Source organism: Lynx canadensis, chromosome C1, assembly GCF_007474595.2.
Source record: "Lynx canadensis isolate LIC74 chromosome C1, mLynCan4.pri.v2, whole genome shotgun sequence".
Taxonomy (NCBI): domain Eukaryota; kingdom Metazoa; phylum Chordata; class Mammalia; order Carnivora; family Felidae; genus Lynx; species Lynx canadensis.
The window spans coordinates 43,814,346-43,837,043 of record NC_044310.1 but is presented as its reverse complement, the minus strand read 5'-3'; the positions used below and the strand labels follow the sequence as shown (position 1 = coordinate 43,837,043).

General features: G+C 54.3%; 1 protein-coding gene across 2 annotated transcripts in view; it reads right to left on the bottom strand.

The window, feature by feature from the left end:
- The window catches only part of ACOT11 (acyl-CoA thioesterase 11), a 49,100-nt gene extending 28,620 nt beyond the window's left edge, over positions 1 to 20,480 (bottom strand). Inside the window, exon 1 of one of the 2 annotated variants that reach the window (XM_030324434.1) lies at positions 20,307 to 20,480. In XM_030324434.1, the coding sequence (XP_030180294.1) occupies positions 20,307 to 20,417 (111 nt within the window). In that variant the 5' untranslated portion in view covers positions 20,418 to 20,480. Of the gene's footprint in view, positions 1 to 14,599; positions 14,795 to 20,306 lie in introns of those variants that run through there. The other variant, XM_030324435.1, reaches the window with a different exon arrangement.
- Between the last annotated feature and the right edge of the window lie 2,218 nt (positions 20,481 to 22,698).

Sequence of the window (22,698 nt, the reverse complement as noted above, 5' to 3'; positions counted from 1 at the left end):
TCATCTGTCAAGTGGGACATTTAACTAGACAGTCTCCAAGACTCTTTTTAACCATGAAGGGTTTGGCATACAGGAAGAACTCCTTACCAAGGCCCATGAGGCCCCGCAGAGGGGCTTGTCACACCTCCCACCACAGGGCCTTTGCTTATGCTGGTCCCTCTCTCTAGAGTGCTCTTCACCTCTGCAAAACCTATTCACCCCTCGTGTCCATCACCTCTTCCCGACTCTCATGATCCTGACACCACGTACCTCCCCTCTCTAATACTCTCCACTCCAACAACATTCAGTGCACCGTGGGAGTATTTGGGTGGCCTAGACCAGAAGACACAACAGGCAGGAGCCCTGTCTTTCTCCTCCTGGAGTCCACAGGGCCCAGCACAGCACCTGGCTCACTGTGGACCAAGTGAATGAGTTTGTTCAGTGGGTCCCCAACCTCCACTAGTGTCACCCCATGTAGACACTCACCCCAGGGAGAATGCCGGCCATGAGGTCAGGTGAGGTTCCCCACTAGAGACCCCACTCCTACTCCTGCACCCTCACCCCATTCTAGAACAGAGAGCCTAAACACCACCTGCCTCCCTCCACCCCCAAGGGTAAAAATAACCTTGTCTGAAATCTGACACCTACCCTCAGCCAGGTCATCTTGAAAACTCCCCCTGTCCCACTGAGAAGCCTGCCAGGGGCCAGACGGGGTGAGGAGGGCATTTTCTGAATGCTTTCCCATTCACACCTCATATTTGAGGCATTGTCCCTGGGAAGGTACACAGGGGACCCGAGCCTGGAGAAGTCCCAAGTCCTGTCCAAGGTCCCCCAGCTCTGAAGCACAGAGTGCTGGCCTCTAGCCTCCATCTGTACCACAGCCCCTTCGTCCACTGTGAGGGTGAGAAGGGCTTTGGAGATGGATTACAAACTGCTTGCTTGTGTGGACGGGGAAACAGGCATGGGCGGCTCTCTGTCCAAAGGCCTTCAGAGTCAGGCAGACCTTGGGTAAGCTATTGAGAAATTGTTTCCTCCTTGGGGGGAAGAAAAAAACCAAATACCCCCACCCCATCTGCATCCAAGAGTAGCGTGAGAATTAAGGGAGGTCCCCAAACCAAAGGCATCCGGCTAACTGTGAAGTGCTGTGCACATGTGAGGGGGCAGTTGGCTGTCAGCGGCCTTGGTTTCTCACTTTGGGGAAATGGAACCATGGGGAGCGGAGACAGCGTGGGACAGTGGGTTCCGGAGGTGGGCAGAATACACGTGAATCCCAGACCTGCCCTCAGAAGCGCAGGGGCCCCAGGCAACTTGCTTCCCCTCCTCCCGGTTCAAGGGCAAGGCACCCCCACGCACCCCTCCCTCTCTGTAAAGGAGTACTTTGCAGCCTGTCCTGAGGTGGAAAGGAGGGAGCAGATGGCAGGTGCTTGGTAAATGGTAGTGGTTCGCTTCTTGTGAGTCGGAGGGGGGCCTGCCGGAGTGGGCCTCGTCCTCCCGGAGCCAAGGTCTAGATGGCAAGTCGCACGGAACAAGGGGATACACTGAGGGAGCTTGTGTGGAAGCTGGAGGACGAGGGACTGGCTGCGTGTGGCCCCCCTGCAAGGACCCTCACGCCCACCCCTCTGTACTGTCTGGGCCCTGCCCTGGCAGTGTGCCCCCCGACGAAGGACCCATGGCCTGGGAGCACAGTTTTTCATTTCTCTGGCCCCACCTTCCTCATTTATAAAATTGCAGAGGAGACTGAGAGCAGTCACCCTCCCACTTTCAATGTTTATTTATTTTTGAGAGACAGAGAGACAGAGCACAAGCAGGGAGGGGCAGAGAGAGAGGGAGACACAGAATCCAAAGCAGACTCCAGGCTCTGAGCTGTCAGCACGGAGCCCGACGCGGGGCTCGAACCCACAAACCAGGAGATCACGACCTGAGCCGAAGACCGACACTCAACTGACTGAGCCACCCAGGAGCCCCTCCCACCTTCCTTAAATATTTACCATATGCCAGGTACTGTGCTGTATGCACCATCTCATTTCATCTTCACACACAGCTCTGTTATCCACTGTTGTTCTCTCCATCTTGCAGATGGGAAAATAGAGGCTCGGTAAGGGCAGAGTTGGGGCTGGAACTCAAGTCTGTTTGACTCAAAGGCCGAGGCTGCTCGGCCACTCTTGTCTTACTGCTGCATCCCGCACGTTTGTGCCACAGTCGAGGGCCCTTCCAGGACAGACACACACACACACACACACACACACACACACACACACACACACACGCGTGCTCTCCTCCCCTCACTGCAGGCAACAGCGATGGTAATCACTACCAGTTCCCCTGCCCTGTCTGGGATCAAAGCACTTGTCCCACAGATGCTCAAGGCCCAGCAGCCTGTGAGGGAGGGAGGTGGCCACCACCGGTGAGGAACCCGCAAGCTCTCAGAGCTGAACACTGTACTCTGTGAATCCTCAGATCTCAGGACACTTGGTGTTGGCTCGACTACCTCTCTCGGGTCCAAGAGTCTCAGCTACCGCACGTCTCGGCGGGGGTCCAGCATGAGCTTGCTCACTCCCAGAGACGGGGGGCTCACTCCTTTCTGACATACACCCTTCCACTGAGGAGTGGGCCTGCCTGTCGGAGCTCTTCTGTGCCCCCCACACCACTCACTGCTGCTTCCCTGACGCTCCCCGCCTTGGGGCTGTTTGCTACCCCCTTCCGCCTACCTCCAGTAAACCCCGGAAAGAGGTAGGAGGGATCTGAACACAGGCAATCTGACCCCCAGCGCGATCGGCCCCCACTGTGTGGCCCTTCAGGGGAGACAAGTCTGATAGTAGCCAGCCAGAAACCCACATTCACGGGCAACACCCCCATGCTGGAGCCGGTGGCAGTGAGGTGGGCTCTGTGGGGACTATGAGAGAAAGCCCAGACTCTCCCCTCATCACAGCCCTGCCTGTGCTCCCTGACAGAGAGCCAAAACTGCCACCAGACCTGCCTCTGGTCACCATGGCAACAGGCACCCAAGATCCTGCGAGCAAGCCCTTTCACCTGACCCCAAGCCCCTCCAGGATGGCAAAGGGGAGAGGGAGAAAGAGCCAGAAGGGAGAAGTGGGGAGAAGAGAGATTACAGAGAGAGAAGGAGGAAAAGGTGGTGAGAGAGAGAGAGAATAGGAAACCACGGGGTCACAGCACAGAGGCTGGGAGGGAAGAGAGCAGCAAGGAGAAGCAAGGAGACAGATAGAGGCACTCAGCAGAGGGAGAAGTAAAGAGGCAGGAAGGCGCCCCCTCCCAACTCCCCTGCTGCACACATTCCTCACTCAGGCCTCAGCTGCTCTCAGCCCTGCTGGAGGGATTCTGGCCCCGGGCTGGGACTTCCCAGCCCAGGAAGCTGGCAGCCCAAGGCCCCTCTGAGGCCCCAGCTCCTTCTCCAGCCCCTGCGGGCCCCTCGTGCAAGGGATAGGGTCCTGTCCCTCCAGCAGGTGGGGCCCCTTCTCCCACCCTCAGCAGGAGGCCCCCCGGTGCTCCCCAGTTCTCCTGCCTGCCCCGGGCCCACCTTTCACACAGCACACCAACGTTTTCTTCCCTGAAGTGTTCAAGAAACCATCCCTAAGCAGAGTGAGTGGTCTGAGTGAGAGCTCTGACGTTATCTATGGACGCGTTCCTTACACCGGCAAGGCATGAACCAGGCCTCAGAACAGGCCTAGCAAAGGAACACCAACCTCAAGGGGCTGCTTCTAAGGCCCCGAGTCGCCAGGCCGAAGGGGTAGAGACCCAGAGCTGGGCCTGGACTCTGGCAGAGGCTGCTGTGCTGAACAGGTGCACCAATGGTTCTCTCCAGGCACTCACCACACTCCAGAACCTTCCCTCAGCCCCAAGTTCTCCAGCTGCAAGATGGCCTTCTCATACCTGTCCCCACATGCCCTACACTGTCTCAGAGGAATTCGGGAAAGGTTTGTTGAGGAAACAATGAGCAGGACAGAGAGAAGGAAACAAACAAGGGGTTAGCGGGAGGGCCGGAGCAAGGTCCAGTGGACAGAAGCTGTTAGAACCCTGGCCCCTCCTCAGTCTCCCTGGATAACCTTAAGCCATTTACTTCGAGCCACAGGAATAGACACATTCTGTGCATTTTGCGTTTGCACAGACCCAGAACATTGTAAATGCTCAATAAAAATGTGGAAATGTGTTAAATTAAACCTGGAGGTATCTCCAATGGAGTGTCACATTTGTCTGGTCCGTTCAACATTTGACCAAATGGCTGTAACGAAGACAAACCCAGTCACAGATGGCCACCTAAAAGGCTGTAACATATAAACATAAAACCAAGCAGATGAAATGAACGAGATTCGTGGTATCTGCCTGCATTTAAGTTTTTCTGTCGCTCTTTAAGTTATGTGGCTGCTGGGGTGGCTCTAGCTTGATGGCCGTGTCCTCACGATTTCATCCGTCTACAACAGTGACAATTGCTGCTGAAGGCCTCTGCTGTGGTGACGGTGGAAGGTGGGGATGTGTTTAGGGCAGGGGATTCTGTGACAGGAAGGAGGCAGCCTCCAGCAGGGTGAGACCGAGCCCTGGGAGGGGGAGTCCAGGGGAGGGGTGGCATGGGAGGACAACCAGGCAGGAGGGGGACAGCAAGGAGGCTGTATTACATGTGGCCTGGTGACGGGCTTCAGGCTACAAATCTGAGAGCTGGCCAGGTCAGAAGACAGGAGGGTCTCAGTAAAATACAAAACTAAGACCAGGGACACCCAGCTGGCTCAGCTGGTAGAGCATGTGACTCTTGATCTTGGAGTCATGAGTTTGAGCCCCACATTGGGTATAGAGATTACTTAAAAAATAAAATCTAAACACACACACACACACACACACACACACACACACAAGACCAAACAGGGGTGCACAAGGTTAGAAAGAGGCCAATTCTGGCTGCGGATCAACATCAATCTTTTTTAAAACTCCCATTCATCCCTTCAAGATGCTGGGAATACAACATTAAACATGTTCTCTAACGGACAGATGATAAACAAGCAAAGGAACATGATCATTTTAGAGAGTAAAAAGTGCTAAAAGAAACAATGGATGAGATGAAGACAGAAAGGGGTGGACGAGGAGATCTAATTTGAGCTAGGTACTCAGGGAGGCTTCGTGGCCCAGATCCGAATGAATGACGAGCGGGAGTGATCATGCAAGGCTCTGGAGGCACAGCGTTCCAAGCAGGGGAACAGAGGGTGCAAAGATCCGAAGGAAGAACAGGGACAAGCTTGGTTGCCAGAGGAACAGCAGGGCGGCCAGTCTCAGCGAGGCCCAGTCCTCTGGCCATTCCTACCCCGGGACCAGATACCAGTGCTGCCATCTTGGATTCCCAAGGCCAGCCCATCCACCAGCTGAATACCACCAAGTAACCTCCACCAACACCCAGCCAAGCCCTGCCCAAATTCCTGACCCACAAAATCTCAAGATGCAATAAAACGGGTCTCTTTTGAAGCCACTAGGTGTGGAGGTAGTTTGCCACACAGCCACAGTAAGTAGGACAGACATCATCCAAGGAGAGAGCAAGGACAGAGCTATTTAGAAGTCGGTGGGAGGGAGCAGCGTGCAGAGGGGACCACAGGGACCCTGGGTGAGCTGCAAAGACACCAGGAGAGGGTGGGTCTCCAGGGGGGGTGCCTCTTGGAGCGGGGTGCTGAGCTGTCCCAGCAGGTGAGCAGAGAAGCTATAAGGGGGCAGAGGGAGGGCAAGGACAGGAGTCACAGACTAGGGACAGGATGAGAGGTAGAGAAGTGGAAGCAGGGACCACAGAAAACTCTTGCAGAGGTTTTTCTAGGACAGGGGAGCAAAGAAACCAGAAAGTAGTTGGAAGGGGAGGGACATGGGTAGAGGGGAGGGATCTTGTTTGGCTTAGAGGCTAGGAGGTACTGGGGTCTCATCTGGATGCTGATGGGACACAGCCAGGAGGAGAGGGATTTCTCTGAGCCAATGAGCTGCTAACAGACAGGCTGTCCAAGAATTGCCCTCTCAGGAGCTTGAAGATCCCATTTTAGAAATCTATGGCTGCCATCTATTGTGTCCCTACTGTGTGCCAGGCCTAGTCCTTGTGGGTCCTTGAATCTCCACTCCTTTCTGAAGCAGGAGTCCTCATTCATAGTTGAGGAAAAGGAAACTCGGGGAATATGGAAAGATCCACCCAAGGACACATGGCCAGTAAAAGGCAGAGGGGAGAGGAACCTGGCTGGCTCTGTGGGTAGAACATGCAAGTCTCTATCTGCCCCTCCCTGCTCGCTCTCTCTCTCTCTCTCTCTCTCACTCTCTCTCAAATAAGTAAACATTAAAAAAAAATTTTTTTTAAGGCAGAGGTGAGGGGCACCTGGGTGGCTTGGTCGGTTGAGCATCCAACTCTTTTTTTTAAGTTTATTTATTTATTTTGAGAGAGAGAGAGAGAACAAGCAGGGGAAGGGCAGAGAGAGAGAGAGAGAGAGGGATAATCCTGAGTAGGCTCACGCTGCCAGCTCAGAGCCCAACTCAGGGCTCAAACTCATGAACCCTAAGATCACGACCTGAGCCGAAACCAAGAGTCAGATGCTTAACCGACCGAGCAACTCTTGATTTCAGCTCAGGTCATAATCCCAATGTCTTGAGATGGAGCCCCGAATCAGACTCTGTCTGCACTGAGTGTGGAGCCTGCTTAAGATGCTCTCTCTCTCTCTCTCTCTCTGCCCCTCCCTCCCACTGGCGGGCTGTCAATAAAATAAAAAAATAGGGGCACCTGGGTGGCTCAGCCGGTTGAGCATCTGACTCTTGGTTTCAGCTTAGGTCATGATCTCACTGTTTGTGGGTTCGAGCCCCACACTGGCATTGACAGTACAGAGCCTGCTTGGGATTCTCTCTTTCGCTCTCTGCCCCTCCCCCGCTCGCTCGCGCTCTCTCTCTCTCTCTCAAAAAAAATAAATAAACATTTAAGATACCAAACGTTAATATCTTAAATAAACGTAATTTCATTTCATTTAAAAAAATTTTTTTTTTTTTTAAATTTTTTTTTCAACGTTTATTTATTTTTGGGACAGAGGGAGACAGAGCATGAACGGGGGAGGGGCAGAGAGAGAGGGAAACACAGAATCGGAAACAGGCTCCAGGCTCTGAGCCATCAGCCCAGAGCCTGACACGGGGCTCGAACTCACGGACCGCGAGATCGTGACCTGGCTGAAGTCGGACGCTTAACCGACTGCGCCACCCAGGCGCCCCTCATTTAAAAAATTTTTAAAGGCAGAGGGGAGAGTGGCTTGGGTTCTTGTGACTCTAGAGCCCAGCAGGGGTGCCGCAGGGGGCGTGGCCAGCCCTGGAGGCAGATTACATCACACAGCCCGTGGGACTTCCGAGACAAAGCCTGGCACTTTGGAGAAATTCCACGGATTGCCTTTTGGGTGATACGGAGAAAGAGCTGAAGGTGGGGTGGTCTCTGACCAGTCCGTCTCCCTGAGCTGTAGGGACCTCAGCACCCCAACCACCATCATCACCTTCACAGTGGCCCATCCAGAGGGCGTAGCGGGCTCAGAAGTCCCTCTCAGCCTCCTGTTTGCCTTGCTGAGAATCAGTTTGCACAATGAAACACACCTTCTCTTAGTCTTAAGCAAGATGGGTGGGGATCAGGTAAACTCAGAGTCCCAGGAGGCCCTGGGGTGCGGAGTGGGGGTGCTGGGAGCAATGCTGGGCTTGCCCCTTTCCTTGCCCCAAACTCACTTAGTCTTTGGGCCCCTTCCTCTCTCCAGCCCCCCTCCCCCACGTCCCCCACCGCCCCCAAAGCCTCAATCTTAAAACTCGGCTCCTCTGTGTCAAGGCCAGCATGGTGCTAACCTGCTTGGCACAAAGCAGCCTCAAGTGACCGGGACCACGACTACCCCATAGTCCCAAGTTACAGACGTGGAAATGAACGCTAAGAAAGAAGTAGCCGCTAGCCTCTAGCCCAGAACCAGCCAGAGTCTTGGGACTCCAGACCACTTATCTGTCCCCGCCCCCACCCACCCACAGTTCACAGCGGGTAGTATCCCCAGAGAAGGACAGGAGCTGGGTCTCTCCATACCCTCCCTAAGGGACCAAACGGAAATGGAGACCCACCTGGTTCAGCGCAGCCCTGGAGAGTGCTGGAAGCCTGAGGCTGCTTTAGGAAGGCCTAAGGGCCGCTCCCTTCCTGACCTCTGACTACTTCCTGGGCTTGGGAATGGGCCACACCTGGCAGGGCCACACCCCGGGGGCAGATCGCAGCCTGTTCTAGAGGTCACCAAAAGGAGTGGAGAGGCCCGGGGTTCAGCGTCACCACCTCTCCCCCCACCCCCACCCCGGGCAGCACGAGGCCCATCCCTCAGGAGGGATGGGCCTCTCGGGGCCACAGCAGAGAAGCTGCTGCGGCCAGCGGCCGACCCGCTGGGCTTCTGAACAGCCAGACAGGACAAGGCATGCACGGCGCTTCCCAGTCTATGAAGTGGGTGCACCCAGGAGAAGATAAGAGACTCCTTGAACTCGGGGCCAGGTCCCATGACTCCCTGGTGTCCCAGTGATGGACAAATACAAATTGTATATATTTAGATCCCACAACGTGATGCTGTGATACACGTATACACCGTGAAACGAGGACCACAATCAAGCTAACACATGTCACCTCACAGTCACCCTTGCGGATAAGGACGCTTGAGATTTACTCTCTCAGCAGATTTCAAGTCTGTGATACATGGTTAACGGTAGTCCCCGTGCCGCTGCACGAGGTCTCCAGAACTTACTCTTCCTATAACTAAAAGTGTGGACCTTTTGACCAACATCTCCCCTTCTCCCCCACCCTCCCCAACGATAATTTTTTGAGTACCTGCCATGTTCTAGGCCTTCATATACATTATATAATGGCTTTGTATCCATACTACCGTGTAACCCTCGCCAAAACTCTGTGAGGGACGATTATCCCTCTTGTATAAGAAAGGAAACCGAGACCCGGGCTGTCTGAAGGACTTGCCTAAGGGCACTCTGCCCTCGGTGCTGGAGCTGGGCTTTTGCTTTTTTTTTTTACCACCAAAGCCACCTCCCCAAAAGAGATGCTTCATGCTTCATGTCTACTGACATTAATTAATTAATGTCTGATGTGCTGAGGGCAAATTATTATTACTGAAGGAGCCCCCAGGCAGGATATACGTATCACATGGGCAAGGGGGCCAGAGAGGGACTCCTCAAGGGCTCACTGCCAAATTCTCTCACCAATGCTAATGGAACAAGTTCTTTCCCACATCTCACGCACGGATGCCTCTGCCTGGACCGGGCTTCCTGACCTGAAAAGGCCCCCAAGGCCATGCTAACCCATCACTTCCCCCAGGGAGCCTGCCCTGCCCCCCTCGGCTGGTAAAGGGCCACCTCTGGGCTTCCCTCTGTCACAGCCTGGCCACGCTCTGCTGTCATCAGTGGTGTGTCCCTCCCTCTGTCTCCCCATCGGCCTGCGGGCACCTAAGGACAGGTCCAGTCTGACTCATCCCAGTGTCCCCAAAGTGCCAGGCTCTGGTCCTTTCCATCACTGCCCTGATGCCACCTCCCGCACACAAGGAGCCTGCTCCTGGAGAATGGCAGGAGCTCGCAGGTCTGCGGCCAGGGGAGCTGGCAGAGCACCGAGCCGACAGCACCATCTGTCCCTGGAGACACAGGACAGGGCAGGCACGAGGCAGAGGTGTCAGTTTCTCCACTCGGCCAGGTCGGCCCAGGACAAGGAGAACAGCCATGGCACCCGGGCCCCTGCCCAGCTGTAACTTGGGCTCAGACAAGACTTTGAATTCTCTAACTAGCTCCGAGTGGCTCAGGGCTAGAGCCTTGGTCTTCTTATATGTCACACCAGACGAATACCACTAGCCCAGCAGAGCTACTGAGACGTTTAACTGTGTCTGACATGTGTCAGGTACCCAACAACGAGTTAGTTTTTACCACCTCATCCAGCCAACTGACCCTGGCTTTGAAACACTAAGGGAACTGAAGTCCAGTAGAGATGAAAAGAGAAGGACCAACGTTTACCACGGCCAGTTGTGTGCCAAGCTCCGCACTCCTCCCAACTCTTTAATCTTGCCAACGATCTAGCAAGATCGACAGGAACAGACCTGGTTCACGGATGAGGAAGTGAAGGCCTACAGGGTGAAGACAGTCAGTGTCCCTAAAGTGAGCTCTCCAGACTCGTGAGCAGCTGTCCAGACATGCTGGCGATACTTGGCCCGGCCTGGACCAGACACAGGTCCCCAGACCCTGGTGTGTGTGAGGTGGGGGCAGGTGATCAGCCCCAAATCTGCATTTGCCAGTGCATGAAGCTCGGATGTTATGGGGTGGGTCTGAGTGTGACAGTGAGGCCACTTTCTGGACGCACAGAGTTTCCAGATGTCGCCCTGGCCAGGAGAGGGGCTGGAAGAGGGGTGTCTCAGCCTGGCAGGTAGGGATGCCAAGTCTCGCGCCAGCCGTACGAGCCCAGGTACAGCATCTCCCTTCTCCGCGCCTTGTCTGTACCAGCGTGCCGGGCCTATCGCCACCTTCCTATTGTGGGCGGTCAGGGTGTGGATGGGAAGGTGGCTAGGACCTTCATGGCGCTGGCCAGACAGAGAGGAGCCATGATGATGTGTTTCCCTAGGTCTCTGAGCTTCTCTGAGCACAGTGTGCAGGGACTATGTACCTTGGCACTAAGTCTGGGACCAGCACGTCCCCAAGGACCACACAGGCTAGCAGGCAGGACGATACGACTGCCAGCACTCCAAACCCCAAACCCTGCCTATAAGGGCCGGACCCCCAGCCTGCAGCACATCACACCCTTACCTCAGTCCCTTCCACACTCACTCCTGTCCAAGCCACACCGGCCTCCACTCGGTAGCTCAGATGCGCTGAGCCCCCTCACACCACGGAGCCTGCAACTAACTGAATGCTGTTCCCTCTGCCCGGAATGCTCTTCCAGCTCTTCCCCTGGCCACCATCTCAACTGCTAGGTTTCTGCCTCGTTGTCGCCAGCTCAGAGAGCCCTCCCCTGAACCTCTCTCGTTATTCTTGCCCAGCTCCCAGTTCTCCAACAATCTGGGCTTAATCTCAGCAGTGCCACTTAAGAGCCGTGTAACCCCAGGCAGACGACTCGACACTTTCTCACTGTGTCTCCACACAGCAGCCTGGGTTCATCACAGAGTACTCAGTACCTGCCACGTGCTAATCCCTGTGGAGGCAACAACTGCAATCAGCACAGTATCCTGAGGAGACGCCGTTAATTCTGGGAGCAGGCAGGATGCAGATTGGAAGGGGAAACGATGGCTGAGCTGGGTGTTGAAGGATGAAGAAGAGCCCTCCAGACTACAACCACTAAGGGTGTCTGTCCGTGGCTGAGACCAGGGTTCGCGTGGGGCTCCTGAACAGGCTCAGACTAAGTGTCTGAGTCTTGCCTCTTCTTCCAGGAAGCCTTCCGGGCGCAACAGCGCCCTTCTGAGCTTTCATAGTCACTCATCCGTTCGGTAGCTTCTGCCCTCATACCATACGATAGGCATGTCATTTTATTCCTGCGGGTCTCCCCTCTTCACCACACAGCGGGGTCCTCCAGGCAGACAGGCCCCTGCCTTTCACTATCAGGACCAACCTCAAGATGGTACACAAGCCCTTCACCAAAGTCCTGAACCCCAGGATGTCAAGGCTGGGAACCTCAGAGAACAACCAGAGATGGGGAGCCATGGGGTGAAGAAAGGATTCTAATCCAGGGGTGGCCAAGCATTGTGCCTAAAACCTCCTCATACCCTGAACTAGACCCTCAGTGAGGCTGGGGGGCTGGCTGGGCCGGGGAAGAGAACCTCCAGCTGTCCTCAGGTTCAAGGTGAAGCAGTGGGATCACTGCCAGGGCTTGGGAGCAGCGTGTAGGTTGGTGGACACACGAGTATGTGCGCAGATACCCGTGGCTCTTTCTGATCTGCCACCACCCTGTTGGCAACACTACCAGGGTGCAGGGCTCCTCAGGGGAGCTGGGATAAACAGCCCCATCACCTTCCCCAGAGTAAATAAAGTTCCCGGGAGGTGACCTTGACCGGGCTAGAACGCAGGCTGAGCAGAGGTTCCCAGTTTCCCACTAGGGCTCCAGCGGATCCCTGCCAGACCAGGAGCGCGGGACTCAGTCCCCAGTACAGTCTGACACCTCGGATGGGGAAGGAGAGGGTCTCCACTCAGAGAGGCAAGGACTGAGCAGCGTTCCTCCCTCACACCCTGCTCCCCAAGCTGGGCAGCAGACTCACCGCCTCATTCATTCATTCATCCACGCGTTTCGAGAGCTCGCTGGGTACCCAGGGGCAGGTAAGAGCCAGAACCACCTAACTCCAAAACGCCCGTGTCTGTAGTGTCACAGGATACTGACAAGGGCCCCCAAAGCCTGTAAGGCAAAGCTTACGGGTTATCTGAGGCCTCCCTTCTGTTCCCAGTCAACCTGGCTTTCTACGTCCCCAGTGGGTTTTTTGATTTGCTTGCTTTTCATTAAAAACAGCTTTGGTAACAACCCAGAAAATCATCCCAAACCGTCCTATATTTCCCAGGGAACTAAGAGAATTCAGGAAAAACCAGATCTGCGTGCAGGAGATGGTCCACAGGTGGCAATCAAGGCTTGAGTGTTCTCAGCCGGCACGAGGTCCCCCATGCCACCTCATGAGCCCAATTCCACCCCCATACTTACCTCCACTCCCCAGCTCAGGAGAGCAGGCAGGAGAGTATTGGGGAAGCAAAAGGCTGCCTGGGCTCAGACTCGGAATGTGTGGGCTGGAATCTCACTCTGGGCTCTTGCTGGGCTGAGCCTCGGGCTCCCTAAGAGCTCAGATTCTGGAGCCAGATTGCCTGAGTTCAAATCCCAGCTCTGCCACCTCCTGCCAGTGTGATCCTGAGCCTGGGCAAGTCCTCAACCTCTCTGAGCCTCAGTTTCCTCATCTGGGATATGGGGATGATACCTGTACCTACCTCGCAGGAAACAGAATGAATTAATATATACAAAGCATTTGGTATCGTGCCCAGTGTGGCCAGCACTATGTACAGATTTGCTACTATGATACTGTTATCTCTGTAAAACGGTGATGATGATACATCCCTTCTCCACTGCCTTCTCCCCAGTTATTGATGGGGATCAATGGGGAAAAAGTCATGAAGCGCCCAAGACATAGCCTCGCCTGGAAAACGCTCTCTGCCCTGTGCTCAGGAGATGGGACCTTGCTTCTTAGACCCCACCCTTGGCCTCACTGAGAAGCTGCCTGTGCCCATTCATTCGTTAGGCACTGTCCGGGACCCTGACCGTGCTCAGCCCTCCGCCGGGCACACCAAGAGCAGCCTCATGGAACTCACTGGCTGGTGGGAGAGATGGGCACTAACACAAAGGCTCCCTGTGCCCTGAGTAATCTAGGAAGGCTTTCTAAGAGGAGGCAGCATCTAAGCTGAGATCTGAGGGCCCAGAAGGAATTTTCCAGGGGGCAGAAAGAAGCTGGGGGCCACCCGAGCAAAAAGCACAGTACGGACCACAGCACAGAGAGGAGAACAAACGCGGTCAACTGAGGCAGTGGCAAGCAGTTCAGTATGGCCACCACGCTGAATGCACAGGGGTGGGGAAGGAAGGATGAGGGGGGAGAGGCAGCCAGAAGCAGAGTACCAAGATCCTTTGGTAGCAGGTAAGGAATGTGAACGTTGTACTGAAGGCAGCCGGCTGAGCAGGTGGGGAATAATCACGTGTCCCTGTTAGAAGCATCCCTCCAGTGGAGGGCAATTGGAGGGGCCGGCTGTGGAATCGGGGAAGCAGGGAGAAGGCGTCCTGGGTGGTGAGGGTGCCGAGGTCTGAGGTGAGCGGCCGTCATGCAGACGGAGGGAAGGGATAAGTAAGAGATGTATTCACCCCTGCCCCTTTCACAAAAGGCATTCCTGAAAACATCCTCAGAGGATACCCACTCTATGCTCAGCACAACCCCTGCCAGTCATTTCACCAGATCAAAGGATCCCGCCAGGCGGTGATGAACACTTGGGTCTGTCCCATGCCTCAGTATCTAATCTCAGCTCCAAAGTCCTCATTAAGACATTCCAGGGAAACGTGGTCTTGCCAGGACACCTTGCAGAACGCCTTTTCAACAGCCCACGCCTGGTCCTAAGCTTGCTCTCTGAAAGAGGTTATCGTCCCTGAGAATCCCGGGCTTGGTCCTGCCACACCCTCGCCCACTCACACACCCCCTCCCCAGCCCTGTAACATCTCTCAGCGTCAGGGCCTTCGAGCCCTGAACTCCAGCGCGACACACAGCCACGGAGCTCAGATGTGCAGCAGACACACGCACAGGACTCCGCTGGGAGAAACCCACACCGCCAGAATAGAATTCCAGACGCAGACAGCGTCCAGCGCAGACACAGCCAGCCCTCGGGGGAGCTAACGGCCCCTGGGGCTGGTTTGGGGATTGTTGCTTCTAATAAACCAGCCCAGGAGTTCTGCCATTCCTCCTTCAAAGAGAGCTGGAAAGTGGTCCATGGAAAATGAGAGAGAAGCCATAGAACTTCTGACTTAAACTGGAAACTTCGATCTTCTCTCGAGACCACCCCCACCCCCGCAACCTCCAGCCCCCTCTCCTTTGCCTCCGATCAGCCCCCAGCCCACCGCCCTCCATACCCTTCGCAGGTGATTTCCGACATTCTGGATCATTGCGGCGAGACCCCACCAGCTGGTCACACCGTTGGTCGAACCCTCTGAGAGAGACACTGGTAACCTGAGCAACAGCCAGGCTCTGGCTCCAAATGAAGCCTGTCGGCCTCTCCTCCTGCTCCTCCTCCGGAGCTCCCGCCCCTCCTGAGCCCAGCTGTTATCACTGAGTCCTGCCCGTCCTCACACTGCCCTCTGCCCCCCTCCTCCCAGAGCACCCCCTCCCAAGGCTCCTGTGCCCGCCTGGTGGAGAGGAAGGAGACAGGCTGCCAACTGGGCCCCAGCCATGTCAGGGGGCCCTGTGCCCGCCCACTGGGCACCTAGCCGGACTTGCACTTCGCTTCCAGCCACAGCCAGACTTGGTCGCTTCCAGCCCACTTCCAGCCCCTGACATCCTTCTCAGGGGGTCTCTCGGCTCCAGGGTCCTTCCTAGGGGGCCGGAGTTCCCACCTTCCCGTCCCCAGCCAGTTAGCCTGGCCAAATGGTCACCAGGTTTCCATCTGTCCACAAGGGGTCAGGCTGGAAGGTGGCAGGAGGCCAGGGAACTGCCAGCAGCCTCCCGGAGAGACACCAGCCCCACCTGCTAGGACTCTTCACCCTTGGGAGTGCTGCCCCCAAGTGCAGCCCAGTGCAGCTACTGGCCAGGGACAGGGCACACCCCCTCGTTTCCTTACAATGAGCAATGCGACTTTTCTTAAAGTGGCATCTGCTAAATCTCACCTCATTAGCTTCACAGGCTTCAGCCCCCCTGGGCACCCGCCCCGGTGCCCTCCGTAGCCACTACCAACTTAGAGACCACCCAGATTTTCCCTTCTCCCTCTCACTTCTGCAAGAGGCTTAACGAGGAGGCCTTGACGCTGACATTGGACTTTTCACGACGGGGCCATAAAATAAAGTCCTCGGTGGCTAAGAGAAGAAGGTACGCAAGAGCCAGGCAGAGGAGCTGGGGTGGACGGATGGATCGGGAGTAATAATGAGCACCTCACAATAACCAAGCACCAACTGTGCGCCATGCCTGGTGCCGGTCCTCACTCCAACCCCACCGGAAGGTCCCTTGGGGAGGGTAGGTGACACGCCCCAGGTGGCACGGCTATTGAGTACAAAGCCACGTTGGAAGGCAGGTCAGCCGGATCTGAGGCCTCTGCCCTTCACTGCCTCTAGCTCATTCCCCACACACCTGATGATATCTCCACCGCCCCCCCTGCCCCCGCCCCCGGGCCTAAGACACCTGGGTTCTGGGCCTGGTTCTCTCACTAATGTGCCGTGTGACTGTCAACAAGTTCCCTCCTGTCTCTGGGCCTCCCTGCTCTAGGAGTCAAGGGCTTTAATGTCCACCCCTGTGAGCTCAAGGCTTCCCCTGAAATAACAGACCCAGCAGTCCAGTGTCACCAAGTGAGAAATTAAAGTCACACCTTAAAAGACAGCAAGATGGTCCAAGGAGGGCACGGAGGGCTGGGGCAATCTAGGAGGCTTCCTGGAGGAGGTGGTGGTCTCTGGCCTGAAGACTGAATGAGTTTGGATAGGCTGAGAAGAGGAATGAGACAGAAGGCCTAACAGGAACAGAACAGGACGCAGTAATAGGCAGTAAGGATTCTCATCTTGCAGGAAAAACAAAAAAAAGCTGGGAATCTGTCGAGAAGGACCTTGAATGCCAGGCAACAGGGCTGGGGCTTCAAGAAGCTCTGAGAATGAAGAACATGTTCCACATGCTAAAAGCCACGTGAAGTGAACAGGATAGGAATCATGAGACCTCCCTCGACTGGTAAGAAAAACAGCCCAGAGAAGGGAAAGCTCATCTCACTGGATCCGGGCAGACGGCCAGGGCAATTCAGGGCCCCGCTGTGCAGATGAGGGAATGGAAACCCGGAGAGGTTCTGATCCCCAGCCTGCCCCCTCCCCAGCAGTCCATAATGTCCCAGACTCACTGGACTCAGTCTGGTCCCCCCACCTTACAGAGGGATACACTGAAGCCAGGGATGAAAAGTGAGCTACCCAAAGTCTGCGAGAAGTTGTCTAGAATCACCACCCCTGACCCCTGACCACCCCACCCCACAGCAAGGCACAAAATACAAGAGACTTCAGTAAGACTTATGAGAGGCACTCCAGCAAGGTTGAATCAGTATACTGTCAGGAACAAGCAACAGAGAACCAGAGCTCTCTGCAGAGAAAGAGAAAGGTCTCTCTGCTCTCTGCTCTTTATTATGGAACTGACTCGTGTCTCTCTGGCAGTTCTGTCGGGTCCGTTACTTCAACGAATATTTCCACAGGGATCTGCCTCCCCTTCCCAACTCACTCGGGAGCCCCCTCAGGGCTGACACCATATCTTACTCATCTCTGTGCCCTCTCCCATCAGCCCCCAGACCAGGGCCCTAAACATAGGAAACATGCCACGTGCCTAGATGAATCACAGTCCTGGAAAAGTGGATACAGAAGAGGTCTTAAGTGATAGTGAGGTCGGTGGTCCCCAAACTTCAGCCTGCAGCAGAATCATGTGAAGGGCTTTTTAAAATTCCGACTGCGGAGCGCCCGGGTGGCTCAGTTGGTTAAGCGTCCAACTTGGGCTCAGGTCGTGATCTCATGGTCAGTGAGTTCGAGCCCCACGTCGGGCTCTGTGCTGACAGCTCAGACCCTGGAGCCTGCTTCGGATTCTGGGTCTCCCTCTCTCTCTGCCCCTCCCCTGCTCATTCACTAGTGCGCACTCTCTCTCTCTAAAATAAATAAACATTAAAACAATTTTTTTAAATAAAATTCAGATTGCTGGGCCACATCTCCTGTAAAGCTCCAGGAGAGCCCAAGAATTTGCATTTCTTTATTTTATTATTGTGCTTAATGTTTATTTTTGAGAGAGAGAGAGAGAGAAAGAACAAGCAGGGGAGGGGCAGAGAGAGGGAGACACAGAACTGGAAGAGGGTCCAGGCTCCACGCTGTCAGCTCAGAGCCTGACACAGGGCTCGAACTCACGAACGGGGAGATCATGACCTGAGCCGAAGTCAGATGCTTGACCAACTGAGCCACCCAGACGCCCCGAATTTGCATTTCTAATAAGATCCCAAGTGATACTGATGCTACTGGTCCAGGGACCATACTTTGAGAGCCAGTGAGCTGGGCCAGCCCTCCCATTTTCCAGCTGGGGTGGATGAGACCCAGAGATTGTGGGATAGCTCTTGACTGTACATCACTCTTATCATCACTGCCATCGTCATGGCTCTCCTCACACACCCTGGGCAAGCACGTCATAGAGGTTACCACCTTCAGGCCTCATCCTAGAAGGAAGGTACTATGATTATCATTCTCCTACAGAGGAAAACCGGAGGCAAAGCGTCATTTGTCCCAAGGCATGCACTTGATAAGAGTAGCCTAAGGATCTGAACTCTGATCTAAGTCTAGAGCCCACAAGTGTAACCACCACTCCACACAACCGCCTACAGCTTATGCTGACCAAGGACTTCTCTAGAGGTTCTCAAATCTTGCAGGCTCATTTCTGGTGTGGAATGAGCTTGCGGTGCCCATGGCCCAAAGGCATGGTCCTGAAGTGTGCCTCTGGGGACTCCCATGTCTAGGGAAAGCCTGCTTTTCAAGCCCCAGGAACCCTGAGTATTTTCCGCCACAAACACTTCTTTTCCCACGTGACATCCTTCATCTGGCCCCACAGATGGGGCCTTCCTGGCTAGAAGACAAATGTCTGCATTAATTCCTCAGCTGTACCATCCCACTCGGTGACAAAACACAGTGGAGTCACCTCCATTTATATGCCACAGTGTTACTGGGTTGTCACTTTCTGGCATGGGTCTGTCTCTCCCATGAGACTGGGAACTCACACGGACAGGGAGTTGATCTGAGTCACCTGAGTCCTCAGCACAGGGTCTGTCCAGAACAAGAGTTTAGTACTGATAGGAAGGAAGGAAGGAAGGGAGGAAGGAAGGAAGGAAGGAAGGAAGGAAGGAAGGAAGGAAGGAAGGAAGGGGGGAAGGGAGGAAGTCAGTCAGGAAGTGGTATAGGGTCAAAGGAGGGAATGAATGAATGAATACATAACCAAACTCCCAGGAATTCCCTCTTCTGCCTTTCCAGATAGGACCACAGACTCTCTGGGGACCTCTGACATCATCCACTCCAACTCCCACTTTCAGAACTGCCCTAGCTGAACCCCTCCATGGGCTAGAACCTAGAGCTCTCTCCTGCTCCAAACACACATCTACTACCCCAGGCTCCACTTATCTACATCCAAGATTGAAGGGCTCACTCCGTCTAAGACTGCTGAACAATCAAAGATCTAATAGCCACAAGGATCTTGCTAGTACCCCATGATCATGGCTCTGGGTCACCCAGAATGCGGCTGCTCTCCTGGCCTGACAGAGGGCAGAGAGATGGGAGCACATGTCCTGTCCTCTACCGGGCCCTGGCCTCCCCATCCAGACTTATTTCTTCTAATAGCCTCAAGCCATGAAAAGAGCTCCCAACTGTCCCCTCACACACCTGGGATTTCCTTTGTTCCTGCTGTTCCCTGATGCCCTCTGATAGCTCTACATCCCAACCCTGGCCCCCATCAAGCCTGGCTCAGATGGCACCACCTCCAGGAAGTCTTCTGAGCTCCTCCTAAGTGAAAATTCCATCCTCCTTTGGGGGGGTGGAGGCCCCCCACCAAACACTCAGGGCCTCGAACATAGTAGATGCTCAGTATAAGTGTCCCAAGAATGGAGGAATAATTGAATGTGAAGGAACAAGGGAATGTGTGAGTGAGTGAATGGGAATAAACACACGTGTACATGAATGATCAAATGAATGAATGAATAAATGGATGAAAGAATGGATGAGTGCAGGAATGTCATTCTCTCCTATTCTCCAGTCTAAAGACTCTAGTTCCTTCTGGGGGCCCCTTCGGCTTGGCATGGCAGAATAAAGGAAGTTTTGAGATAAACAGAAGGGGGACAGGAGGAAGGAACAAAGCAAGGAGGCGGTGATACAGGAAGTAGAGGTGACATCAACATTCCTCCAAGGCCAGGGCCCCTCAGAACTACAGCCCTCTGTGAAGAAACTGGGCAAAGAAAGCAGTGGGAAGCCAGTCAATAGTGCAGAGGGGAGAAGACACAGGTGGTAGAGATGGGTGGGAGGGGGGCGGGGAGGGGGGTTGCCAACAAGCCATGGAGGCCAGATTAGGGATGCACGAACAGAGTCCCGAACCTGTCCAGCCAATCCTAAACTCCATCCTGACCAGTGGGCTCAAACATGCCCTTCCTGCCCCACTCTCAGCACCTCCATCTGCTGGGGCCAGAACGAACTCCTGGGCCCAGCCAGCCTCACACTGGACCCTTGTGCCGGAGTTTACTCACAACAAGGGCTAGGGCTCCCCCACCCACCCCAGATCTAAGTGAGTCAGCATCGGCTGCACCCTCTGGAGTGTGAGTCCACAGGCCCTTCCCAGGGCCAGCCTCCCCCATCCTGGTGAGAGGCCCGCCCAGCTCAGCTCAAATCCCAGGACGCTTCTTCATGCCTCAGCCTGCCCAAGCAAGAGTGTATCAGGCACCAAAAGGCTTGTCTGGAGCCCAGTCCTGGGGTAGAGGCAGATCTGCCTAGAGAGAGTGCTGGGGCTGAGGAGAAGCCAGCAGCAGGGAGATCCTAGGGAGTGCAGTCTTTCCCAGGCAGGAGGCAGGGGAGGGGCGCGGGGGGGGGGGGGTCTTACCCAAGTGGTGGGACCCTCTAGACCCAACTGCTTGCAGGGCGGAGGCGGGGGGAGCCTGCTGGGAACTTCGGGGGGAAGCAGCTCCGCGGGGAGAGGCTCAGAACCGGGCATGCGAGGTCCCAAAGCGGAGCCTGATGGGGGAGGCTAGGAGAGGCTGCGGGAGGCACAGAAAGCAGCGGGTAAAAGACGGGCGGACGGGGGCGCCTGGGCGAGTTCCCGACGACTCTGGTCCCCTCCCCTCCCCGGTACGGGTGGGGCGGCCCCGGGCTGCAGCGGCAGCAGAGATCGCAGAGGGCCAGGGCACCGAGCCGGCGCCAGACACCCCGCCCCGCCAGGCGTCAGTCCCGGGGCGCCGGGCAGAAGCGGAAACGTGGGCGCCGGACCTGGCAGTGTCCACGTGGAGCAGGACAGGCGCCAGGGCGCAAAAGCCGCTGCCTGTTCTTGCTAAGTCAGCCCCTCAGAGTCCAGAAACGTAATACCTGCTGTTCGGTCACACCTTTACTGAGCACCTACTATGTGCCAAACACTGAGCTGGGTGCTGGGACCCAGCTTCTCTGAGCCAGACACACTGTTTTGCCCTAATGAGTATTGATAGAAAAAAATCTAAATGGACAGTTCAGAAAAGAACAAAGAAAATGAATGCCATCCATGATCGCTCTGCTCAGAGAGAATCATAGTATTTCAAGGCATGTGCTTCCAACCAGACTAGAGCTGAAAAATGTGGACCTGCCAACCGGGGAGGTGGAGACCCCCCTCCCCCCTCTCCGAGTGCATCTGCATATGTTATGTTATAGAGTGTAATATGATGTGACATGAAATATATGATATGGTCATGGGCATAAGTTGCTGCCTGGAAAAGTCTCCATCGGTTTTCACGTTTGCGATACATGCTCATCAGGACCTGACAGAGGATGGTGGTGCTTCCCGAAAGACACCAGATCTTGGGAGGAGGAGTCTGGCAATGGAAGTGGCTTCCACACCAGGATGGGAGGGGTGGAGAGTCAATCATGGCAGACACCTCACAGAGGCTGGTACTTGAACTCCTCCCGTCCCTGCCCCTCCCTGGAGAAAAGAACAGTGTGCAACAAAGAGAGCTATCATCCTGCCACCCCTGGGGCCCACGCAACTCTCATGTGGGGACCTCTGACCATGACACAAGATGGGGCATTTTCTCAATTACTTTGCTTTGGCCATGTTCTCAGAGCCTCCTAAGGGTGCAAGAGTCGCATGGCTGGATTGCTGGGCAACCCACGCATGGGGCTTGGCACGTGCGACATGGTCACACGGACAAGTGACATGGGCCTATCTCTGGCTCCGCTAGCAACATTAATGCAGGAGACTCAGCTTGGCTGGTGTCAGCAACAGCAAATAACATATGAGATCGCTTTTTGAGTGCACTGAGACACATGTGGGGACACCCAGAAACATAAAGGACAGGGGACTTTACAGGGAAGGAGAATTCCCACACTGGCAGGATGGATCTGGGCTGGCATAAACCATGGTTTGATTTTAATGTGACACTCTTTATAATCAAATGGTGAATGCCATAGATATTCAGGTTATCTAAAAAAAAAAAAAAAAAGTGACCAGGGGCACCTGGGTGGCTCAGTCGGTTGAGCGTCCGACTTCAGCTCAGGTCATGATCTCATGGTTCGTGGGTTCAAGCCCTGCATCAGGCTCTGTGCTGACAGCTCAGAGCCTGGATCCTGCTTCAGATTCTGTCTCTGTCTCTCTCTGCCCCTCCCCTGCTTAAGCACTGTCTCTCTCTCTCTCTCTCAAATATAAACAAACATTTTTAAAATTTTTTAAATAAATAAAAATAATAAAAATTTAAAAGTGACCATATTGGACATATTGTTTTGTAATCTGCTTTTTTTCTCTCTCAACAATTATCATAAATATCTGTCCATAATTTTCATTGCTACATACTATTTCTCTTTATGGGTCTACTTGAATTTATTTCTTTTTGCCTTATAGCTTGATTGAGATATCATTACATACAATAAACTGCACATATTTAAAGGGTATAATTTGACAAGTTTTGACATACATATTATGTACATATATATATATATATATATATACACACATATATATCCATGAAAGCATCACAACAGAGGTAATGAACATATTGTCACCACCGAAACTTCCTATAGCCCTTTGTAATCCCTCCCTTCTGCCCCACACTGCCCCTCCCCCACATCCCAGGCAAACAATAATCTGCCTCTGTCACTCTTAATTAGGCTGCATTTCTAGAAGGCTATATAAATGGAATCATACAGTATGCATTCTTTTTTTGTCTGGCCTCATTCACTCAGCATAATTATTTTGCAATTCATATGTATGTTGCATACACCAATAATTTGTCCCTTTTTATTGCTGAGTAGAATGC